Source organism: Rhinolophus sinicus, chromosome 2 (assembly GCF_057876585.1).
Source record: "Rhinolophus sinicus isolate RSI-liver-muscle chromosome 2, RSI-T2T, whole genome shotgun sequence".
In the NCBI taxonomy this organism is placed as follows: Eukaryota; Metazoa; Chordata; class Mammalia; order Chiroptera; family Rhinolophidae; genus Rhinolophus; species Rhinolophus sinicus.
The window spans coordinates 140,155,951-140,176,379 of record NC_142502.1 but is presented as its reverse complement, the minus strand read 5'-3'; the positions used below and the strand labels follow the sequence as shown (position 1 = coordinate 140,176,379).

Here is a 20,429-nt window from a genome sequence, read left to right as displayed (position 1 = left end):
ACAAAACTGAGGCACAGAGTAGTTAAGTAACTTGCCCAAGATCACATAGTGTACAGTTAAGTGCTCAATAAATATTTGATGATTGAACGAATGATTCAATGAATCAGTCTGGACTAGGGAGGTGATCTTTGTCTCCTCCAGGTCTAATAAGGGACTCTGCCCTACCCAAGGCCTACACTGCACTTTGGCACTTTGTTACCCTGTAGTCTATCCCTCCCAACCCTGCCACAATTGCCGGGTGGCCACTTGACCAAGGAAGACAATCCAATTTGATTCTTTCTTAAGACTCTGAGCGAAGAGGCACAGAAGTAAAATGAGGTGGTATTATCGTCATGGTTGGTTACAGGGTAGGTGGCCGCAAAGTGCTGTAGCCAAGATCTCTGCAGTCACGCTGGCTCCTGCAGACCTCGGGGCCAGGCTGCTCAGGAGTGTCATGGATTCTCTGAGGGCTGACTCCTTAAAATCAACCCCCTTTTAAGCTGATGTGTGGTCGGGTTCTGCTCTCCAACATAAGATTGCTGGCAGAGATGGCCTCCTTGCCAACTTCACAGATGACAACCGCAGCCTTGAAGAGTGATGAATCAGATGGTAAACCAGCCCAGCACCATGGGCCAAACTGGGCAAGATGCAATTTAACAAAGAGAATTAAAAGTATATAGTTTGGCACTTTGATGAAAAATGGGAAGTCTGAATATAGTAGAAGTATGTTTTCTTCAAAGAAATCCATCTTGGTAGATCACAGCTTTGTCTATAATTTACTCTGATACGTAAAAATCATCAGCACTATTATCTGCCAGGCCCTATGCCCAGTGATCGCAGGGCTCATGTATAATTCTCATGTGTCTGCCTAGCACGATGCTTTGTGTGAAGTAGTACTTAATTAATGTGAGCTAAATAAATGCCCAAAACTGCAAAGTGGGAGAACAGTAAGGCCTCCATAGGCCTAGAGTTTTAAAAATCCATGACTTGTGTTACTTGCCTTACTTCTTTCAAAGATGGTAGTTGTTTTCTCTCCTGAACTTAAACCAAGCCGCTGCTTTTAACCTAATCCATCCACTCTTTTCCTTTGCTAAAACATGTAGACCAATGCCCTTAGCATGCAAAAGCTCAGATAAGTTGGCTACTTTAGTTGACTATTCTAGTTTACCAGCCCATTTCTGTTTTTACCAGTTAAGCTATATATTTACCAAGAGGACATTTGTGTTCTCAAGCCTGTTTATGTCAGTTGCACTCATTAGTGTATTTACGTAATTTAATTACTTATTACATAATGAAATGTCTATAAGGAAAGAGCTGTTGTTTCTATTATAAGTTGAGTGTTTGGAAAGACTTGTTTGATAAAGGTGAGTAGATTCAAAGAATTGCTGTCAAATCAGGGATGAACAAGGCAACTATAAAAGACTAGGAGTCTGGGTAGGGAAATGTACAGGTCTAGAAAGATTTATGGCACTTACTCTGCAAGTGTCTAAGTTCTCACACTTAAAGAAATCAAATCTGGAAATGATAAAGGATGCAATATGGGTACAGCTTATACAAGTACAATGATGCAGAATGCTGATATATGAAATCCATTAATAACTAAAACAAGAGTATCATGAAACAATCAATACCTGTCCTTCCATGTAATGCACTTTGAAATTTTCTAAGCTATTCAACCTCATTTAAAAAAATGTTGGTCAAGACCCACTAAAGTGGTTTTATGACTCAGTTTGAAAAAACACTGCCTTAATTCTACTTCATAATTTTCATGATGAGGGAACTGAGGTTCAGGGAGATTTAAGAGCGCTACACTAAGGTCTCACAGCTAGTGGGTCAGAATTATGATCCCTGGTTCCATATCCTGTCTGCTACCCTGACCAACCTTCCTTCTGACCCAGCATAGCTTCCTTTGCAAAAAGTAGGTGAAATGAGGAATTGGATGACAAGGATAAATCCTAGAGAGGAAAGGAGAATCCCTCCTTCTCTCATGAGGCTCCACTTTCCTCTAAGCATGAAGCAAGTCCCAGCACACACAGATAGATGTGTTTTTACCCCAAAACTAAGATATACCAAGTCTCTTGTGCTATAGACACATACTGGGAACAGTGAACCAGGTACCTGGGTAGAACACGTGAGCCTTCTAATTTTGGAATGACTGCAGCTCCACGTGGGCAAACTCCAGACTATGGAATGGGGAAGCATTTTGTAGTTCTGAAAAGCTTTTGTTTGGCAAGATGAGCAATAAACAGATCCTTGGCTGGCTTGCTAGCTGACCCACGTTCTGCCTGTTTTCCAAACAAGTCATGCCTTCCAAGACTCTTTCCCTGTAATCTACTTTGCCCTCCCTCGGTGCACCTCCAGCCCAAACCTGCCCTCTCAACAGAGTGAAGTCCAGTGTCCCCAGCAAAATCTGATCCCCATCTCCCCAAGTAAGCCGATAATGGTGAGCTTCCTCATGAGTGCCACCACTGTGAGTTTTCCATGTTCTTTCACCACTACCTCTGAAACTAAATTCAGCAAGCCTTCACACCCTCCCCAATTCCATGTGGTTATCGTTAGACACAGACTAGAGGAAGGAGCAGTAGTTTAGATGACCACACAAGGCAGATAGCAGAGGGAAGCCCAGAGCCAGGCTCCCAGGTGCCTGAACAAGGCCCTCACCACACCCCTCAGTCATTAGAGCGAGGCTCATGAAAACAGGAGAACCAGATGGGCAGCCTGGGAACTGGGCAACATTTCAGAGGGTTAAGCAAGGAGCCACCCAACAACTGAACAGGGTGCATTCTGTCCCTTTCAAGGGGCATTAAGAGGTGCCTTTTGAAGATAGGTCATAACTCCTTCCTCGGGAGGGTGTGACAGATTTTCTAAGCTGTAGGTGCTGTCACCCTTACCTCCAGCTAATGTTTCTCTGCGTGCTTTACAAATTGACAACAAATCAGATAAAATTTTCTTATTCTAACCCCCAAACTATTGATTTCACTCCAGTAGCAGTTGTTTTCTAAAGCACACACTGAGGCTCTCATTATGGGTTCCTATGCTGTCTTTTCACCTGTATGGAGGCCACGGACAGATAGGGACTGCTTCTTCGCATAATCCCAGCAACTAGAACATTGGAACCTGAATGTGAAGTGGCATCCAGTTCCAGGAGAATGAAATGCATGGCGATCACACTACCACTTCCCTACGTTGAGTCCATGGCAGGCATCACCAGGTGATCACCACTGTATTTCCTAACGGCCTGAAACCAGCCTTATAATCCTTTTCAACAAAGTTTTCCAATCAGTCTCCATCAATCCATCAGAGTGGTCATGTGAAAAAATCTTACAGGCCATTCCTACGTCACGTCCAACAGATGAGGAAACTAAGATCCAAACAGGAACAAGATGAATAACTTGCCCAGGGACCTGTTAAAACAGACCAGCTGGGCCCAACACCCAGGATCCCTGACCTCCAGCCTAAGGCATGTATCCTTCTGAGTCCCACTCAAAGTAGATGTCTAAGGAGCATTTACTGATGTCAGCAATGCTAGTTTCCTATGCCCCTGGCATCATTGACTCTCCACATTTGGGGATCTAAGAGAGAAGAAGACGGGAAGAAACCAATGAAACCACAATAAAAAGGCCAAGGTTAACTGTCAAGTAATAAGTACATGGAACTTTCTTTTTGAAAAGCACAAGAAAGCCACGTGGGATCAGCCCCTATTCTTTTGAGCTCAGCTATCACCCTTGATTGGCTCGTGAAATTTGCAATTTTCTTTCTGTGCTGCTCCCTCAAAATGTTTGAGCCTAATTCTGCATCTGCCTGCAGTTCTCCTGCTCCAGCATTGTCATTCAGGTATCAAACCTTCTTATGCCCATGATTCTCACTCCTGTTAACCCTTTGAAGAGACCTGCATATTTACGTCATGGGTAACACACTTGTAACTTCAGTCCTAAAGACCCATCTTTGCATAGAGATGGATAGTTCTGGGGTTTAGTAAATGAGCCCACCGACACCCAGAGCATAAGAAGTGAAAGTCAGTCACCCAGTACATAAATGGGCACATTTTACAAAACAGTGTTCATCTGAATAATATAAAGTACGATAACTAGAAAACAAAATATTAAAGGAAATGGAAATTAAATGAAGTGTCGCAAAATTGAGTGCAGCATTATTTACCTTCTATACTTAAGGGTCCAATAGCAAAAATATCATTGTTGCTTTTGTTGGTATAATAGAACTATGGTTTTGTTTTCAAAGTCCTTATCTGTTGGATGTAAGTAATATACACAAGTGAAATGGGATTGGCTTTAAAACATCCCAGCAAAGGGAAAAATCAAAAAGAGAAGACATGAAAGAAAAATAGCAGGATGATGCTAATTGTTGAAGCTGGATGATGGGTATATGGGAACTCATTTCACTATTATTTCTCTTCTATGTATGAAGTTTCCATAATAAACATGAACAAATAGTTCTACTTCTTGAATTAGCCAAGAGTTAAACACACACACACACACACACACACACACACACACACACTCCAGTGCTAGGGTAGTGAGTATGGTTGGTGGGGGTGGTCCCCAGTTTGAGCTGTTCCCACCACAGGATTTCAGCCATGTCTGGTGAGGACAGAGTAGGGCTGGTGGTTGTCAAGGCCTATCAGGGCCTAAGGAGTCTTCTAGGGGACAGGAAAGTCCCCTTAAAGGTGGAGAAAGTTAAGCAAACAAGCCTGATTCAGTCTCAAGGCCCTATCCCTTGGAGAGGTGGCTATGACACAATCATCACACTTTGGACTTGTTTCCTAGCCCAGCCCTCTCTGGATTCATGTCTGGGTCCAATGAGGCAGGGAAAAGAATAAGTAAAAATGGAAAGAGCTAGTCCATTGACCTCTCTGGGCACAAGTCCCATTGCTCAGGAGCCCATCAGAGATCATGGCAGCGGCCAGACAGGCAGCCCACTTCCCTTCTCCACAGACCACCAACCAACTCCAAGGCCCCAAAGCCCCGTGGACAATAGAAGTTGTGGCACTGCTCCCACTCTCACCCACCACGCTGGGCCACAGGGTGGCACTCAGCCTATTACTGGGTAATGTGCAACATAGCAGGGCACAACTACTGTTTCCTGAACATACATCATGAGGAAAGTAGACCTCAGGGACTTGTTCATATCAGAGACATTCTCACAGAAGTAAGTCCAGAAAGGAAAGATGGAACAGAGGTTTTCACCACTGTAGCAAGTCATTTCTGGATAAATGTAGCAGGTCTTCCCATGTCTGCCCCGGGGACTGTGAAACCCCAAAGTGCCTTGGCAGGAGCCATACCTAAAGGAATAGGGTCAAGTACAACACCCCTAGGACTTTCTTGTCTGCATGGTGACCGGAAGGAGGGGTAAAATAACCAGAAGTACCCTTTCCCCATGGATGGGAGCGTCAGCATGTGCCATGCTTGAAACCTGTCACCTGCAAGCGATACCTTTACCTACCAGGCCCTACAGTGCAGACCAGGAGGGGGTGAGGATACATCTGGAGGGGGAATCATAGGACAATTCTGAGCACAGCATGGGGGAGCCACTAAGCAATCCCCCTCCCCATATATTCATATCCGAGCCCTTTATGATGTGGGAGGTAATTCAAAGGTGAAAGAACTGCTTTATGGAAACTCTGGTAGGCCCTGGGCCCCTGGAGCCCTGCTCTGGGAGGGATACACCTTTATACCCCAAGCCCCAACAAAGCGTAACACAGAAGGGAGGCATTTTCTTCTGTGGCATCCTGCACCATAAAGTGGCTCAGACACCTTAAGGGTTAAATGCATAACAGCTCCAAGGGGAGACGGTGAGGCTACAGCAGCAGTGGTCACCCGTGGAAGTGGCAACATCACCTCTGGTGTGTTTGAAGGGAAAGGTCTAGCAGAGCAGAAGAGCGAAGTACCAGGACAGTATGTGGTTGATTAGAGAGCTTATGAATACATAAGAAGCACCCACCCCCTGTGGTGACACTGCCATGAGATAACTAGGGGACAGAGACAGATCGGGGGCCTCTGTAGTAACAGAAGGAGCATAACCTGTGTCAGCGAGGGAACAGTAAAACTGGCAGACATCCCTGCCTGGTGTAATAATCCGCTCAAATTCACTTGCAAGGCTATTTGGCAATTTGTACCAAGGGTCCTAAGTATATTTATTCTTGCTCCTGGAGATGCATCCTAAGGAAATAATCCAAAAGAAGGAAAAAGCTTCTAGGCATGAAGATACAGCATCGTAACTTAAACTGGAGGCAACATCAACATCCAATGGGGAATGCTTACGACAACAACTCATGTCCATTTTAATGGAGCATCATGGCATTTTAAAAGGATACATTTTAACACGGACAAAGCACAACTCCAAACCTTGAATTTAAAAAGCAAGAATCACAATATTTTCCTCACCGTGACTAACTGTATAAAAATATCCGTTCACGTAGACAAAGGCTAAAAGCGCCGTGCAAATGTAACAGTGATGCTTTTGTAGTACTCTAACCATGAGTGGTTTGTCTCCTACATTTCCCAAATTCTCCAATCTGTTATCTACGATCTTTAAAATGAAATAAGGAAAATATCACTACAAATGACAAAAGGTAAACCAGGAAATAACGAAACAAAGATCACCAGGCAGAAGCAGATAAAAGGGTTTAGAAATCTGGGCTCTTCTTTAGATGGATTATGACATGAGCTAGGAAAATGGGACGGTTCCGAGCTCTTGGGTCCTGCAGACTCTGTTTTCCAGCACCCTTGCCTACGCTGATTGTCTGAAGAGAGACATGGGAGCAAACGGCACAGTTCCCATGGGCCTGCAGTTAAGATCTCCCCAGAGCATGACCTTGGCCACTGGGACAGAGGGCAGAGAGGACTCGGGATAGCCCTGCATGAGCTCAGCAGGCAGGAGCCCTAGAAGGAAGCTTAGAGTGCAGGCTCCATAAAGGAGCGAGTCTACTCCCTTCCCGCCCCCTCCCCCCACCATCCCACACAGAGGGGATGAGGGGACAGAACTTACCACTCAGGGCAGAGGTGGTGTTCTCCAGAGCCTGGCACACAGCCAACAAAAGACCTGTCAGGGGGGAAAAAAGGAAACGTAAGAGTCAACTCAGCACAAGACTTCTAGGATTCGAGGGCAGGCCTCTGGAAAGGTAAAGACTGGGTAGTTTTACAAGATGGCCAGCAGGCAGGCCTGGCTACATAATTGGGGGGCTCAGTGCAACATGAAAATGCGGGATCCCTTGTGCAAAAAGCAGGAAGACAGTGCCATTAAAGGTACTAACTATAAAGCTGTTTCCTGTCTTCCATGGTCTCTCTCCACCTGTCATGGTGTTTTCTTGTTTTTGTTTTTAAAAACCTTATATTTATTGTGGTGAAATATACATAAAATTTACTATTTTAACATTTTAAGTGTACAGTTCAGTGACATTAAGTACATTCACATTGTGGTGCACGTCAGGATGCTTTTTATGTGCGGCTTCTATCATTTTTCTCTTTGAAGTATGAGGATTATTGCAAGGTGAGCACAGCCTCTCAAGGCACAGGGGGCCCCGGCGACAAAGTGTGCAAATGCATGTGCGACCACGGACTGCTGGCTTTCCTCTCCGACCAGCAGCTGGACAGATGTGTCATGACCCAGCTGGGGACAGGGAAGTCTAGCCAGGCGTTTTTGTCCAGGGATCAGGCACCCCAACAAGAGGCAGACAGGTCACTCCCAAGGGTATTACAAGCTCAGTGCCAGGATGTACTAGGTACCTGGCTCAGGGCTGGAGGAGAGGCTCATGCCTATCTGTTACCCACTAAACAGGCCGTGGAGCTGTCATCCCAGGATGGGGACAGCTGCCACCAAGCCCTGCCCCGAGATGCCGTGGGGTGCATGCACCTAACCCCAACTTTTCTTGTGTTCAGGCCCTGCCAGGATTGGAGTGTGGCAGGGGTGAGAACCCACCTAGGGGAGGGGGAAGGTGGCAGGAGGTGGGATCATGTGCCCCTGGCACACACTCCACGGACCCACTGGACTTCACTTAAAGATACAAAGTCAAAGATAAAACTATGAAAAATTTCAAGACTGCAATGACACAGCATTAACCCCTAGCTCGGGACCCAGCTCAGCGTGAGACTCTGCAACCATACAGGTCGCACGCCCATGAAGCCACCGCCCCTGCCAGTGGGTGACCGCATGTGCCCTCACGTTACAGTATCAGAGGTTTCTGGAAACACCACAGCAAATTTCCAGTGAAGAAGGAACCTCTTTTCAGTTATGCAATCGGCATGAACGAAATCAGAATGACTTCCTAAAACTGAAATGCAAAAAGATGCCACAGTGGCCACGCCGAGGCTGGGCCACCTACAGGTTAGCCTGAAAGGCAGATGAATCCGGTCACCCAGAAAGCAAGTCACATTCTTGGCTGTGACCCTACACTGCACATGACCAGATAAATGCTGCCATGTCGGTGGTGACAGCTCCTTTCCCCTTTCACTCAGGGCGGAGACATAGAAGCCCTCGACTCTTAGGAGAGAAGCACAGTTAGAGCAGATAAAGCAATCAAGCTCATGACTTTCTTCTAGGCCTTTGAAAGGAGAAACATCACAAACTTCAGGCTGCTTTTCCTGGAGGCCTGGCATGGATTTCCCCAAGGCTCCCCCAGCGTCCTGAACCCGATATTTGGGCTGGAGCAGGGGGCAAGGAGAGAAAAATTAGTAAAATCCCCATGTCTTCCTTGTGCAATTCTTTCTTGCTGCTCAGTAGACACTCATTTTGGGAGCATGGCTCTTAGGGTTCCCCTGGTCATAGGTAAAAGGCTGGGTTTGTAGTGCACACACCAAGCGTTACTGTGAGACCTTCCTGCCAAAGCCAGGAAGAGTCTTAGTGGTTCCACTAAGTGGAACACTAAGTCTTAGTGGTTCCACTGTTGGCTGGGAACCTGTCACTCTCTGACTTTGCTGGCATGGCCACAAACCACTCTGGGCCAAAGTCAGCCTGTGACTTGTAGTAACATAAAGGATGACGTGAGGCTGTCATACCTCTCGATAGGAAGTGCCACTGCCCTGTCACAAACTGTCCCTGAATGAATGAATGATCTTGCCACCTCCCTCCCCAACCCCATATTCTGTAAGCTAGCAGAAGTACAGTCATTACAGTTCCCGGGACCCATGTTGACCTCTGCTTAAAGAAAACGAAGGCAAGAAAGCAAATACTGTCCCACAGCAGCCAGGACGGAGCACAGACTTGATAGTCTCTCTAAGGCATGTGGAGGGGCCACTTCCCCAACCTTGTTACTTCGCCCCCTCTGTTCCTTACCAGTGAACTATCACAAAGATATTTTGGGAACTAATCAGAGTTTGCAAAACCAACACGTTCCACAGATGAAAGGCACTGGGTTTTTATTCATAATTTGAGCAATATGAGAAGAATAGTTCCTTTCTGTACCCTGTCATTCCCATGGTAAAAGATTTCCTAGTGCCTGGGCTTGATTTAGACACAACCTCACTCGAGGCTCTGTGGTGAGAAGTGAGGCCTCCACCTTCCCTTTACTACGTGGTGAGCTCTCTGAGAGGGTCTCAGAACAAAAACCAGGGGCCAGGCTTCTTTCACTTCTCAGGTGGGTGGGTACCACTTAGTGAGCACGTACCAGTTCCTGGCCCAGCACTTTTACATGCGTTATCTTACGTGGTCCTCATAATACCTATGATATAGGCATCTCCCAACCTCTGGCCTTCTGGTCCAGCCTGTGGAAACATGTGATTTCACAGGTGAGAAAACTGAGACTCAGAGAGGTTAAGAAATGTGCCCAAGCTCCTGCAGCCAAATTCAAACTCCAGTCCATCCAACTCCTACGCCCAAGGCAGTGTTTAATTCCCACACCACACAACAGTCCTTCTGACCACCACCTGTCCTGACACCCTGGTAGGTGTGTACTCATCAGTTACAACCCCCCCAAATGAGTTCAAAAAATAGATTCAGCATGCCTGGCAGTGAGGCGCGATCCCTCTCTTCCAGAAGCCACATCCATTGCCTCTTGGGATTTCCCACTGCTTACAATTCCCCTACTATGAGCAAAGTCTCCTGAGGGGCAAAGGTGTGAATATCCAGACCCCCAACTGCCCCATCTGCGTAAGCCCAGGTGCCCAGAATGCCAGTCCCACACCTGTGCTTGGAAAGCTGGGCTCTGTGAAGGCTTTCCAGAAACATGTGGCCTTGGCAGGCTCTGAGCCTCATTAGAAACACAGGAAACCCTTCCCTGGAGCACCTGTGTGGGGACAGCACAGCCCCAGGATAGCAGTGGCTCCAGAGAGACAACACACAGTTCAGATGGAGGCTTGCGGCTGCAGCCACATGCTCCTCTCACCTGAGTTTCAAAGCTGGAGCTCGCCTGCCACAGGCCACCCAGCCAGCCCTTTGGGGCAGGAATCCCTGTAGGCTGCTCCTGCCAGCATCCCATTTCTGTTTAACTAGTTCCAAAGATGGGAATCCTGGATTGCGGACTTCAGAAAAAAGTGTGTGCGTGGGGGCCGGGGAGGGGGGTGTTGGTGAGGGGAAAACCACACACGATGGAAGCAAAACCTTATGAATGGCTGACTACCCCCCCTGCCCCACCACAAGTAGAGTGGGAGCCCAGGCCTGCCCTCAAGGAAAGACCAGGGTTGCAGTGCTTATAATTCAGCTGTTTGGAAGGCAATAAGAATTTCAAGCAGGAAGAATGTCAAAAGAGAGGCTAGCTTATTTCGTGAGTTCACAGAATGGAGCCATTGTGAAACCCATTCACTGGTGTGTGAATGGAAAATGCTGTTGCGAGGCGCTGGGCAAGCATCTCCCCTGGACCACAGAGCAGGGAGCCCACCCCCAACCTCTCCGTGTATGCCCTTGCTCAAGCACGGGACTGGGACCCAGGCTGTGTCTTCAACCGTCTCCTCTGTGGACACTCTGCAAGGCATCCCCTGGTCACGCCAGCAGAGTTGACCATGCTCAGCTCTGGCCTCTGCAACACTCAGTGTTTGCTCCCAGGCTCCTGCTACTCCACTGTGTGAATTAGCTATCCCCTGAGAAAAATCAAGAGTTCCATATCTCATCCATTTTGGATCCCCTAAACCGGGCTTCCTGAGTAAAGGGGTGAAGGAGGTTTTGGTGTCAGGGCGATGTGGGGAGGATGGAGAGAGGGTTACAGCAGGTCCTTTTGGATGAAGGACGCCCTGTATTTAGAGGAGGTAGTCAGGAAAGGCATATGGGTAATGAACTAATGCAGGCAGCAGGGGCAGGAGTCAGGCAAGAGAGAGGCAGAAAGTAGTGTGGGTGTTTGGGGGCGGCCAGGATCCCCCCTTCCTCTCCTACCATGTTTAAGGGACAGAGCCAGGAACTCAGGAAGTGGTGGGTGGTACCTAGAAGGTGAGAATCCTATAACTCAGCATGAGGTCCGTAGGGGACAACCATGGGACAGCCATGTGAGACAAACACATGGGTAAATGGGTCACACGGAACCCAGGGCCTGCTGGTACAAGTTCTAAGGCCTCTTCCCTTATCTATCATATCCCAACATTAAACTTCATCTGCAAACATGGCAGGATTTTAACTGCACAGCAGAAATTGCAATATTGTATGACTTTATCAGTATTTTTAAATGCAAGAGGTTTTGATAGCCAGGTGAAAATGTTGGTTGCAGGGTAAGAACTGATTAGGAAGAAAGAAAAAGGGAATACACTGCAGGCAGAGGCAAGTGGGGAAGCTGGGAGGACCAGGGGACAATATCCATAAATGCTATGACCGAAAGCACAGGGGAGGCCCGCCCTCAGAGAGGACGTGGTTTCCTTACAAGGAGGAGGTGACAGTTCACATTTGCCCCTGCTTATAGTCTCCAGTGACACTTGCTTCAGTGGATGTCAGGCAAAGCTGCAGAGGAATTTGTGGAGGAACTGGCCAGACGGGATTAGGAAAACTCTGGGGCCAGCAAGGAGAGTTTAGAAATATGTGACATGGGAATGAGCCACCTTGGGCAAACGGGCGCATGGGACAGAGGGTTCTTTCTCTCACCATCCCAGCATCTGGATCACTGCTTTCAAAACACAGGCTGGATCCTGTTATCCAAGGACAAAGTCTTGACGAGAACAGTAGGTGAAACGGTTAGTGTTGTGTTTCAAGTGGCAGGTCCTGACACACAAAGCAAAGAAACCAACTACGCAGGGAGGGGGCAGCTTTTAGTTCCAAACCCACAAAAGTGAGGTCCTGACCTCACCCAAACACAGCTGTGACATGGGACAAGTTAACCAGGATGATTTCTCTGCCAGTGGCAGACAGTGCTGGAAAGACCACTGGAACCCAATTGGGGTCCCAAGCTCCCTCCCCGCAGTGTTCAGCCATAGGACTGTCATTGTGGCTGATGGCGTCATCAATGATTAGCAGCAACATTTACTTGAGCCCTTGTTACGTGCCCTGTGTTGTCTCATTCAATACCCAAACCAGTCCTAGGACGTAGGTACCATTACACTCCCATTTTAGAGGTAAAAAAGTAAAAGTGCAGGATTTGAAGTTACCGGCCCAGGGTCATCCAGCTTGTAAGTGACAAATATTGCAGGTTCATGTTACAGGGCCCAGTGTGCCCCACTTTGCTTCCTCTGACTCTGTGAGGTACAGCCAAAGAACACAGACATGCTAGAAAAGACCTCCTCCTCCTCCTCTCTCCTGGATAGAAGGCAAGTATGTACTGGGAACACAGCTAATGGGAAGCCTAGAGACTAGGGTCATCCCAGAGTGGTGTCACCTCTAGCAAGTCCCTTCACCTCTCTCCATCTTGGGTTATCTTTAAATGACAGAGTCGGGCAAGATCTGCCCAGCCCCTAAATTCCAAGCATCTGTGAAGACACAGGGCTGTGCATCGTCCTCAACCATCTCGCACAGGGTGCCACTGAGGAACACTGACTGGCCTCCTTCCTGTGCTCTGGACCCTTTGCCTTAAACAAGGATCAGGCAACATGAGCCTGCGTGTGTCTTCATAAGTGTGCTCAGGTTATGGTAATTTTGTCTTCCAGTTTAGTGTGGTATTTACATCAAATATCAGACAATGGGAGATATCCTAAACCTAAACCTAAATGAGCACTATGTTTCAGCTCTACATTTCCTGTGTCGTCTGTTTTAAAAAACTTTTATTTATTTTAAGTGTGTTTTTCTAGGACCCATCAGCTCCAAGTCAAGTACGGTTCCAATCTAGTTGTGGAGGGCGCAGCTCACAGGGGCCCAGGTGGGGATCGGACCGGCAATCCCGCTGCTAAGAGCACCGTGCTCTAACCAACTGAGCTAACCCGCTGCCCCTCCCACATAGTCTTGATGTTGGCTTGATAATATATTGCAAGCTCATCATCCGAGAGGGAATGCACTTGGGTCAGTGAGCTTGGGGCCCTCAGCTGCCCTTCCTAATGGGGTGGCCATAAGCAGCAAAGTCCAACTTGATGAGACTAAGGCAATATCTCATGATTGTGACATCATGGAAAATAAGCCAGTACGACCTGAATGCTCGTAGGTATTTTCCATAACTACTTCTATATATATATATGTGGATGGGGAAAATTAAAGTATTCAGAATGAACCTTTAGGATCAAGTAGGTGGAAGAGATGGGCAGATGGGAGCCTACCCTGCAGCCCTCTGCCATGTTCTAATTCTGACTCAGGGTCTGTTATGGCAGAACAGAAAGGAGCCTTGAGGTCAGACCTGGCTTCACATCCTGACTCTGCCACTCCTTACCTGTGAGACCTTGGCTACCTTATCTAACCTCGGTGAGCCTGGGTGTCCTCATTTGTAAATAAGGATGACACTTCTTCACAAAGCTACTGCAAGGAGTAAATGAAATGAAATGGAGTACACAAAGTCAGGGAAAAAGGGACTCATCCGTACTACAGCCAATGCAGATGAGTATGGGCTACCAAAGGCACCACACAGATCCCACATTCCCACAGACACTTCCCCCACTCCGTGCCCCAAGCACCAGCTCCAACCCTCACCACTCTTCAGAGGCCTGCACCTCAAACCATGTGTTCACGAATAACTTCATCTAGTCTCATCCCCTGACCTGTTTCACCTCCTCCTCCTCCTCGCTTCTGGGCGGGGCTGAAGACCTGACAGCCATCATCCACCCCTCCCTCTCCTTTACTTGGTGTCTAAGCCAAGGCCTCCTACACATCCTGCCTCCGCGTTGTCCATCCCATCCATCCTCCTGTATCCCTGCTGCTACTGCTCCAATTCAGGCCTCATCTCTCCTGGGCTATCACAATAGTGGCCTAACTGGTTTCCTGCCAACAGCTTTTTCACCGTTGCTCCTGCTGCCACAGGGACCTTCCCGGAACGTGTGCTGGACCATAGCACTCCTTTCCTCTAAACTCCCTGTGGGGTGCCCAACTCACAGAACCCAGTCCAATGTCCTGAGCAGAGATTTAAGGTGCAGGACCCGGTCCCACCCACTCCCGTCAGGCACTCTGACTCTAGCTGCCTGGCACTGTCCCCCTTTCCCCGCACACGACCTGTCCTCACTCACAGCTTGCTGCCTTGGGCTCACACCACTAGCATCTTGACTCAAGTCTTTGCAGGTGTGTGATATTTGCTTGGCTGGCTGAGCCTTGGTATCCTTCACTGTAAAAAGAGGTAAAGATATCCACCTCCTGCACGGCGTTATTACAAAGATGAAATGAGAGGACACACGAGAAACGCGTAGTAGTAATATACTGAGTGGCACATAAATGGTAGCTATTTTGATCTCTCAAGTGGGCATGACTTGTCCTCTACCCATGGGAATCAAATTTGTCTCTCAAAGCCTCACTCAAATGTCAGAAATAATCATTTCCTTGGAGTACTCCTTAGCTGATTCTGCCTTGTAGTTAGAAAGTTTTCACATCTTATCTGTCTTCCCCTCTAGTGTGGTTAGGAACCGTGTCTTACTCATCTCTACCCTCACACTGGGCATAATGCCACACACCTAATTATTCAACTGAATTTCTCTAAGAGGTCACTAGCTTGGAAACAGCTGCAGGGGGAATGGGAAAACCAGCCGATCCTCAGGGATTCCTTCCTCATGTCTATCCTAGAACCCCCCCCCCCCCCAACTACAGTTCTAAGTCTTGGTTCTTGTTCTGACTTCAGTGGAGATGAACACTTGAAACCCGGCATTCATTCATTCAACAGGTGATTACCGAGTGCCCACGACATGGCAGACACCGTTCTCGGTGCTGCTGAGACAGCAAAGGACGAAAAGCTCCTCTCACAACTTCTGCAACGTACTCTTCCTGAGGAACAATCCTTCCAATTCTTGGAAACCACTTATACTGAACTCCATTATAAACGTCTGGCTGCACCATATTTTGGTGGGTGGTGAGTTAATGTCAATGTGGAAACAGAAGATGCATTTTAACGAGTCTCCCTGCAATAGAGAGAGGACCATGGAGGCGTGCGTCCTCGTGAGCCTGGAGTCCATCTGCTGAACTGGCATATGCCACGATGACCCTGAGTTATTCGGTCGCTGATAAGACGGCCCCTGAAATGTTTTATTTTCAGATCCTTCATTCATTCTGTAGGCTTTTCTGAAAGCTTTATGACAAAACAGGGAGTCCTGCACCTACGGTCCTCAAAGGAGGAGAAATCAGAGGGTGTGACAAGGGCTGTAGGGCTCACTGAACGGCTCGGAGCAGCAGGTTGGCCAGTCAGCCAGTGTTTGCTGAGCACTACATCTCCGGGGGCTCTTCAAGCAAAGGCAGGACTGGCCACAAGTTTACAATCTAGATGAGGAGACACAACTGAAGCAAAGACACTTAACCTTTTTCCCCACAAATATCTCCCATGCTCCCTCATCAAGCCCTTTGTTCCATCCAATTGTGTCTACCTGGTCCAGGTCTCCGAAACACTCCTTCTCTCCTGCCTGGAAAGCCCTCCTGCTGCTCTGACCTCACTCCTACTGAGCTTTCTCACCCCCCTTCCCCCATGAGGCCCTCCTGACCACTCCAGCAGGCAGCATGCTCTTTCATCTCCTGATACCTGTCAGCACCAAGGCAGGTACAGAGCCCAACCTACTCACTCTCCTGGGTCTCCCCTGTCCTGCCCTCTCTCAGCCCAGACCTCATTTCCCACCATCTCTGATTCAGGAGAACCGATTACTATCTTTCTTTCCCTACTTCAAGGGGCAATGAGAATATTTGCAAAATGCTTTGAGCTCTTTAGCCTCGAGGGCCTAATTAATGCTGACACCATATACACAGGCAGCAGAGAAGCAACGCAGCTGTAAAAGAAGGTGACATGTGTTCTTCTTGACTTCTAGGAAATCATGCAAAAAATAAATGGACTGAATAAAAAAGCCTCCGAGATCCTTGCAGGAGGAAGTGGGTGCTGCCCTGTTGAAATACCTTTGTTTCGAAGGACAGGAAGGTGATGCAACACACTGTCCCTCTCCACCTCTCCACACTCCGCAACACCCCACACACTTCAAAGCCTTAACGAACAATGCTGCCTACTGACAGTGGTCTGAGAGGACCCCTGCCAATGAAGCAAAAAGCATATGGGGCAAAATATCTTTATCAAAGAATCAGTTAATCAGGATACGCCGGGTATCTCCTCTGGGTGAAGGCCCAGTGACCACTCCCATCTACCTAGATCTATGCTACACCCTTTTTGTTGTTGTTGTTAGGAGACAGTAGTCATATCTTCTGCAGAATTAAAGCCTTATCAAAGACCTGGACCAAGGGCTTGGTACTGAGTCAAACTTCCTCTTCCTTAGGACCTGCTTCTGGGCTGGCTGGCTGAGGGCCCCCGTCCAGGGATTGCAGGGCAGCCGGACAAGTATCTCGGGCTAGCTGGAGTTCCCCGGCCACTGAATCACTAACAGGCTCTACCAGGGCTGAGTTCTGAGGTTGCAAGGAGCTGTGCCAAGCTGAGGCACTCCGAAACCCTGTTCCAACTGACTGACATTGAGTGGAGGCACCAAGGTATCTGTGGAAAGGGCTACGCTTGACATTCCCAGAATCCCAGAGGAAAGAAACAAGGGGAGGGGGAGTACACTAAAAACAAGGCCAGGCTAAACTGGCAGACACAATAGCTCTATCTGCAGGCCCCAGGCCCCTTAGCACTCTGAACCAGCTGAGCAGAGACCAGGAAATTCAGGAATCAAATGCCAGCTCTGGAAGAGTCCAGTGCATGTTACCAGCCCCCTTCCCCTTCACGGAGCCCCATTGGCCCCACCTCAGCTTTCCCTGCCCTTGTGGTGGAATTGCCATCCTCTGGGCCTAGGGTCAGCAGTGGCTTTGCTGTATGGATCTCAAACCAGCAGAGTTAGTCTCTCAGGAGAACCAACAAAGCCGTGTCCACTCCTCAGCTCTGACAAGACCACATGTATATATCACTTACCGCGAGCGGCTTGGAAGTAGGGTATGAGTGGGGAGGAGGTGAAATATAAGCAATCCTTGAACTCTGCCCTATTTCCTGCATGTGAATAGCTTGGTGATGACAAACTCACCCCTTCCTACCACTCTACCCAGGACAGCCCCAGAACCACCCTGCAGAAGGTGCTGTGAGGTTTGGAGTTTGGGCCAAGATAAATACCAGTGTGACTTGGCAGAATTTCAGATCAATGCAGCATCAGCCTGGAGCTGGGTGTGAGGGTGGGCAGAGGGGACGGAGTTACAACAATGCAAATCACCACTGTCAGGCTTCTACTGTGTTCTGTGTTTTGGGGGATGGCCACAGAATACCCCTGTGGAGAACTCATTTGACTAGATAAGGGCCACTGATTGAGAACAATGATTCTAACAGAAGAGACACATTTCCAGAACCATAGATTCTCAAGAGTTAAGGGGGAAACACCTGGAAGTTCTTGTAACCCCACATTTCTCAACCACATCACACTACAGACTAGGATAATATCTATGTTCTTTTCTTTGGGCCCTGGAAGTGAGGGGTAGGAGGAGGAGGAAGAGGAGGGAGTAGGTAAGAAAGAGCCTGGGTGACCAGTGCAGGTACCAGCTGCTGAAAAGGGCTTTGATTGACCTCCTTTCACTGGGAGACCCTGACCAGACCACTCCCAGCCCAGGGATTCTCACTACTGGTAGTGTCTCCTAGGGGGCATCTAGAAACCAGTGGGGTTAGTTTCTGATTGTCACAATGACTCAGGGGCACTTCTGGTATTTAGTGCGTGAGAGCTGGGATGCTGAATTACTATAATGCACAGGAATTTGTCCTGCGTAGGATGCTCATTGCGCACCCTGTCGAGAAATTCTGGACCCCAACAGGGGAAGTCCCTTCAATCACACATCATTCTGACTCCACACGAATGCGCAGAAGCACCCGAAACCCAGGGGAAATGGAACAAGCTGGCAGTCACAGGAACAGGCAGGGCCACTCGTTAGAGCCTCGCAGAGGGTCTTAGGGGAAGCTCACAGGGTAACTAGGATGATCAGCCTGCCCTCAGTTAACTAGGATGATCCCTTCCCCATTCAGTAATTCTTTCTTTTCTTATGCTCATCTGTCTGTCTGTCTCTATATATTAACCCAAAGTATTTGGGTTGCACAACATGAAGCCTACCTATAAAGCAACAAGACCAACAAGCCACAGACAAACCCACTCCCAGTGTTTTACAGTCATGGGGTTCCAAAGAGACTCCCAGGAGCCCCAAGACAGAGGGAACTGACAGGAGAGGTGATATATTCCACTCTCTCAGGACACTGCCTGATTTTAGGGTCTCTGACATATTTCCCTTGGTCCAACATGAGTGCTTTCGGTCACATGTAGCAAAGCTGTTCATAAATGTCCCCAAAGCACTTAGTTATATGGGAAGAGTCTTGTTTCATGACCGAGAGAAACTGGTGAGAAACAAGGCATGCCATCCCTACAGTGTTGGGGCGGAGAGCATCAGGGACCGTTTAGTGGTATCAACTTAAAGCACTTTAAAGGAACACAAAAACCTGGGGAAGAGACAGTAGCCCTTCCCGGGGAAAATGGGAGTGGGATCTCCCTGACCAACCATGCTCCTCTCCCTGTCCCGATTTACCTCTTTGACTTTTGGGGTGGGGGACAGCGTAGAGATGAGAAGCACAAGAGCAGAGGGAGCAGGGAAAAGAGGATATTTTCTGCAGGATGGTTTAGCTCTAGCAAGAACAGGAGGATGACAGAAAGAAAAAATGAGTTTAAGTTCCAGGTAGGAGTGCCACAAGAAAAAAGTCTTGGATTATTAATATTCAGTGTATCTATGAAGCATCGCCTAGAAAAACGAGGCTCATCTAAGTAAAAGTGGTATAGAAACCAAAACCAGCTGATGAAATGGTATAGCCATTTTAGAGGCCAGTTTGGTGGTTTCTTGCTAAAAAGTCTTACCACATGGTCCAGCAATCGAGCTCTTAGGATGTACCCAAATGATCGAAAAATTACGTCTGCAGAAAAACCTGCACACAAGTGTTTATAGTAGCTTTATTCATAATTGCCCAAACTTGGAAGTAATCGAGACATCTTTCAGTAGGTGAGTGGATAAACTGTTGTATACCCAGACAATGGAGTATGATGCAGCAATTAAGGGGGGTGGGGGGTGGGAGATGAGGGTAAGGGGGATCAAATATATGGTGATGGAAGGAGAACTGACTCTGGGTGGTGAACACACAACGAGATTTATAGATGAGGTAATACAGAATTGTACACCTGAAATCTATGTAATTTTACTAACAATTGTCACCCCAATAAATTAAAAAAATAAATTAAAAAAAAAAAAGAAATGAGCTATCAAGCCACAAAAATACATGGAGGAAACTTAGATGCATATTACTAAGTGAAAGAAGACAATCAGAAAAATCTATGGACCATGACTACATGTGATTCCAACCATATGACATTCTGGAAAAGGCAAAACCATGGAGACAGTAAAAAGATCAGCGGTTGCCAGGAGTTTGGAAAAAGGAGGGAAACAGGGATGGACACGTGGAGCACAGGGGTTTTTAGGGCAGCGAAAGAAACTACTCTGTATGATCCACTTAATGGTCATTATACATCATACATGTCATTATACATTTGTCAAAACTCATAGCATGCGTAACACAAAGACTAAATCCTAATGTAAACTAGGGGCTTTAGTTTACATTTAACTTTAGTTAAAAAACATTAACTTTAGTTAATAATAATAATGTACCAATATTGGTTCACCAATTGTTCCAAATGTACCACATTAAAGCAAGATGTTAATAATACGGGAAATCGTGTGGGGTGGGGTAAGGAAGCATGTGGAAATTCAGCACTTTCTGCCCAATTTTTCTACAAACCTGAAACTGCTCTTTAAAAAGTCTATTAAAAAACAACAACCCAACTGATGACAATTATGACACTAGGAAGCCAAATTATTTTATCCATATTCTGAATTCTCCAGTCTTACTATTTCCCTAAGTTCAAGTACAATGTCCTTCTCCTAGGAAGGCCAAGCTGGCATAAGCAGCTTGGTTGGGTTAGACTTTTCTGGAAATT

The 20,429-nt window shown here is 47.4% G+C and overlaps 1 protein-coding gene across 3 annotated transcripts in view; it reads right to left on the bottom strand.

Moving 5' to 3' along the window:
- Window positions 1–20,429, bottom strand: part of TGFA (transforming growth factor alpha) — a 91,556-nt gene that overhangs the window by 53,644 nt on the left and 17,483 nt on the right. For all 3 annotated transcript variants that reach the window (XM_019718692.3, XM_019718685.3, XM_019718678.3), the window contains exon 2: window positions 6,985–7,038. In XM_019718692.3, the coding sequence (XP_019574251.1) occupies window positions 6,985–7,038 (54 nt within the window). The remainder of the gene's footprint in view (window positions 1–6,984; window positions 7,039–20,429) is intronic.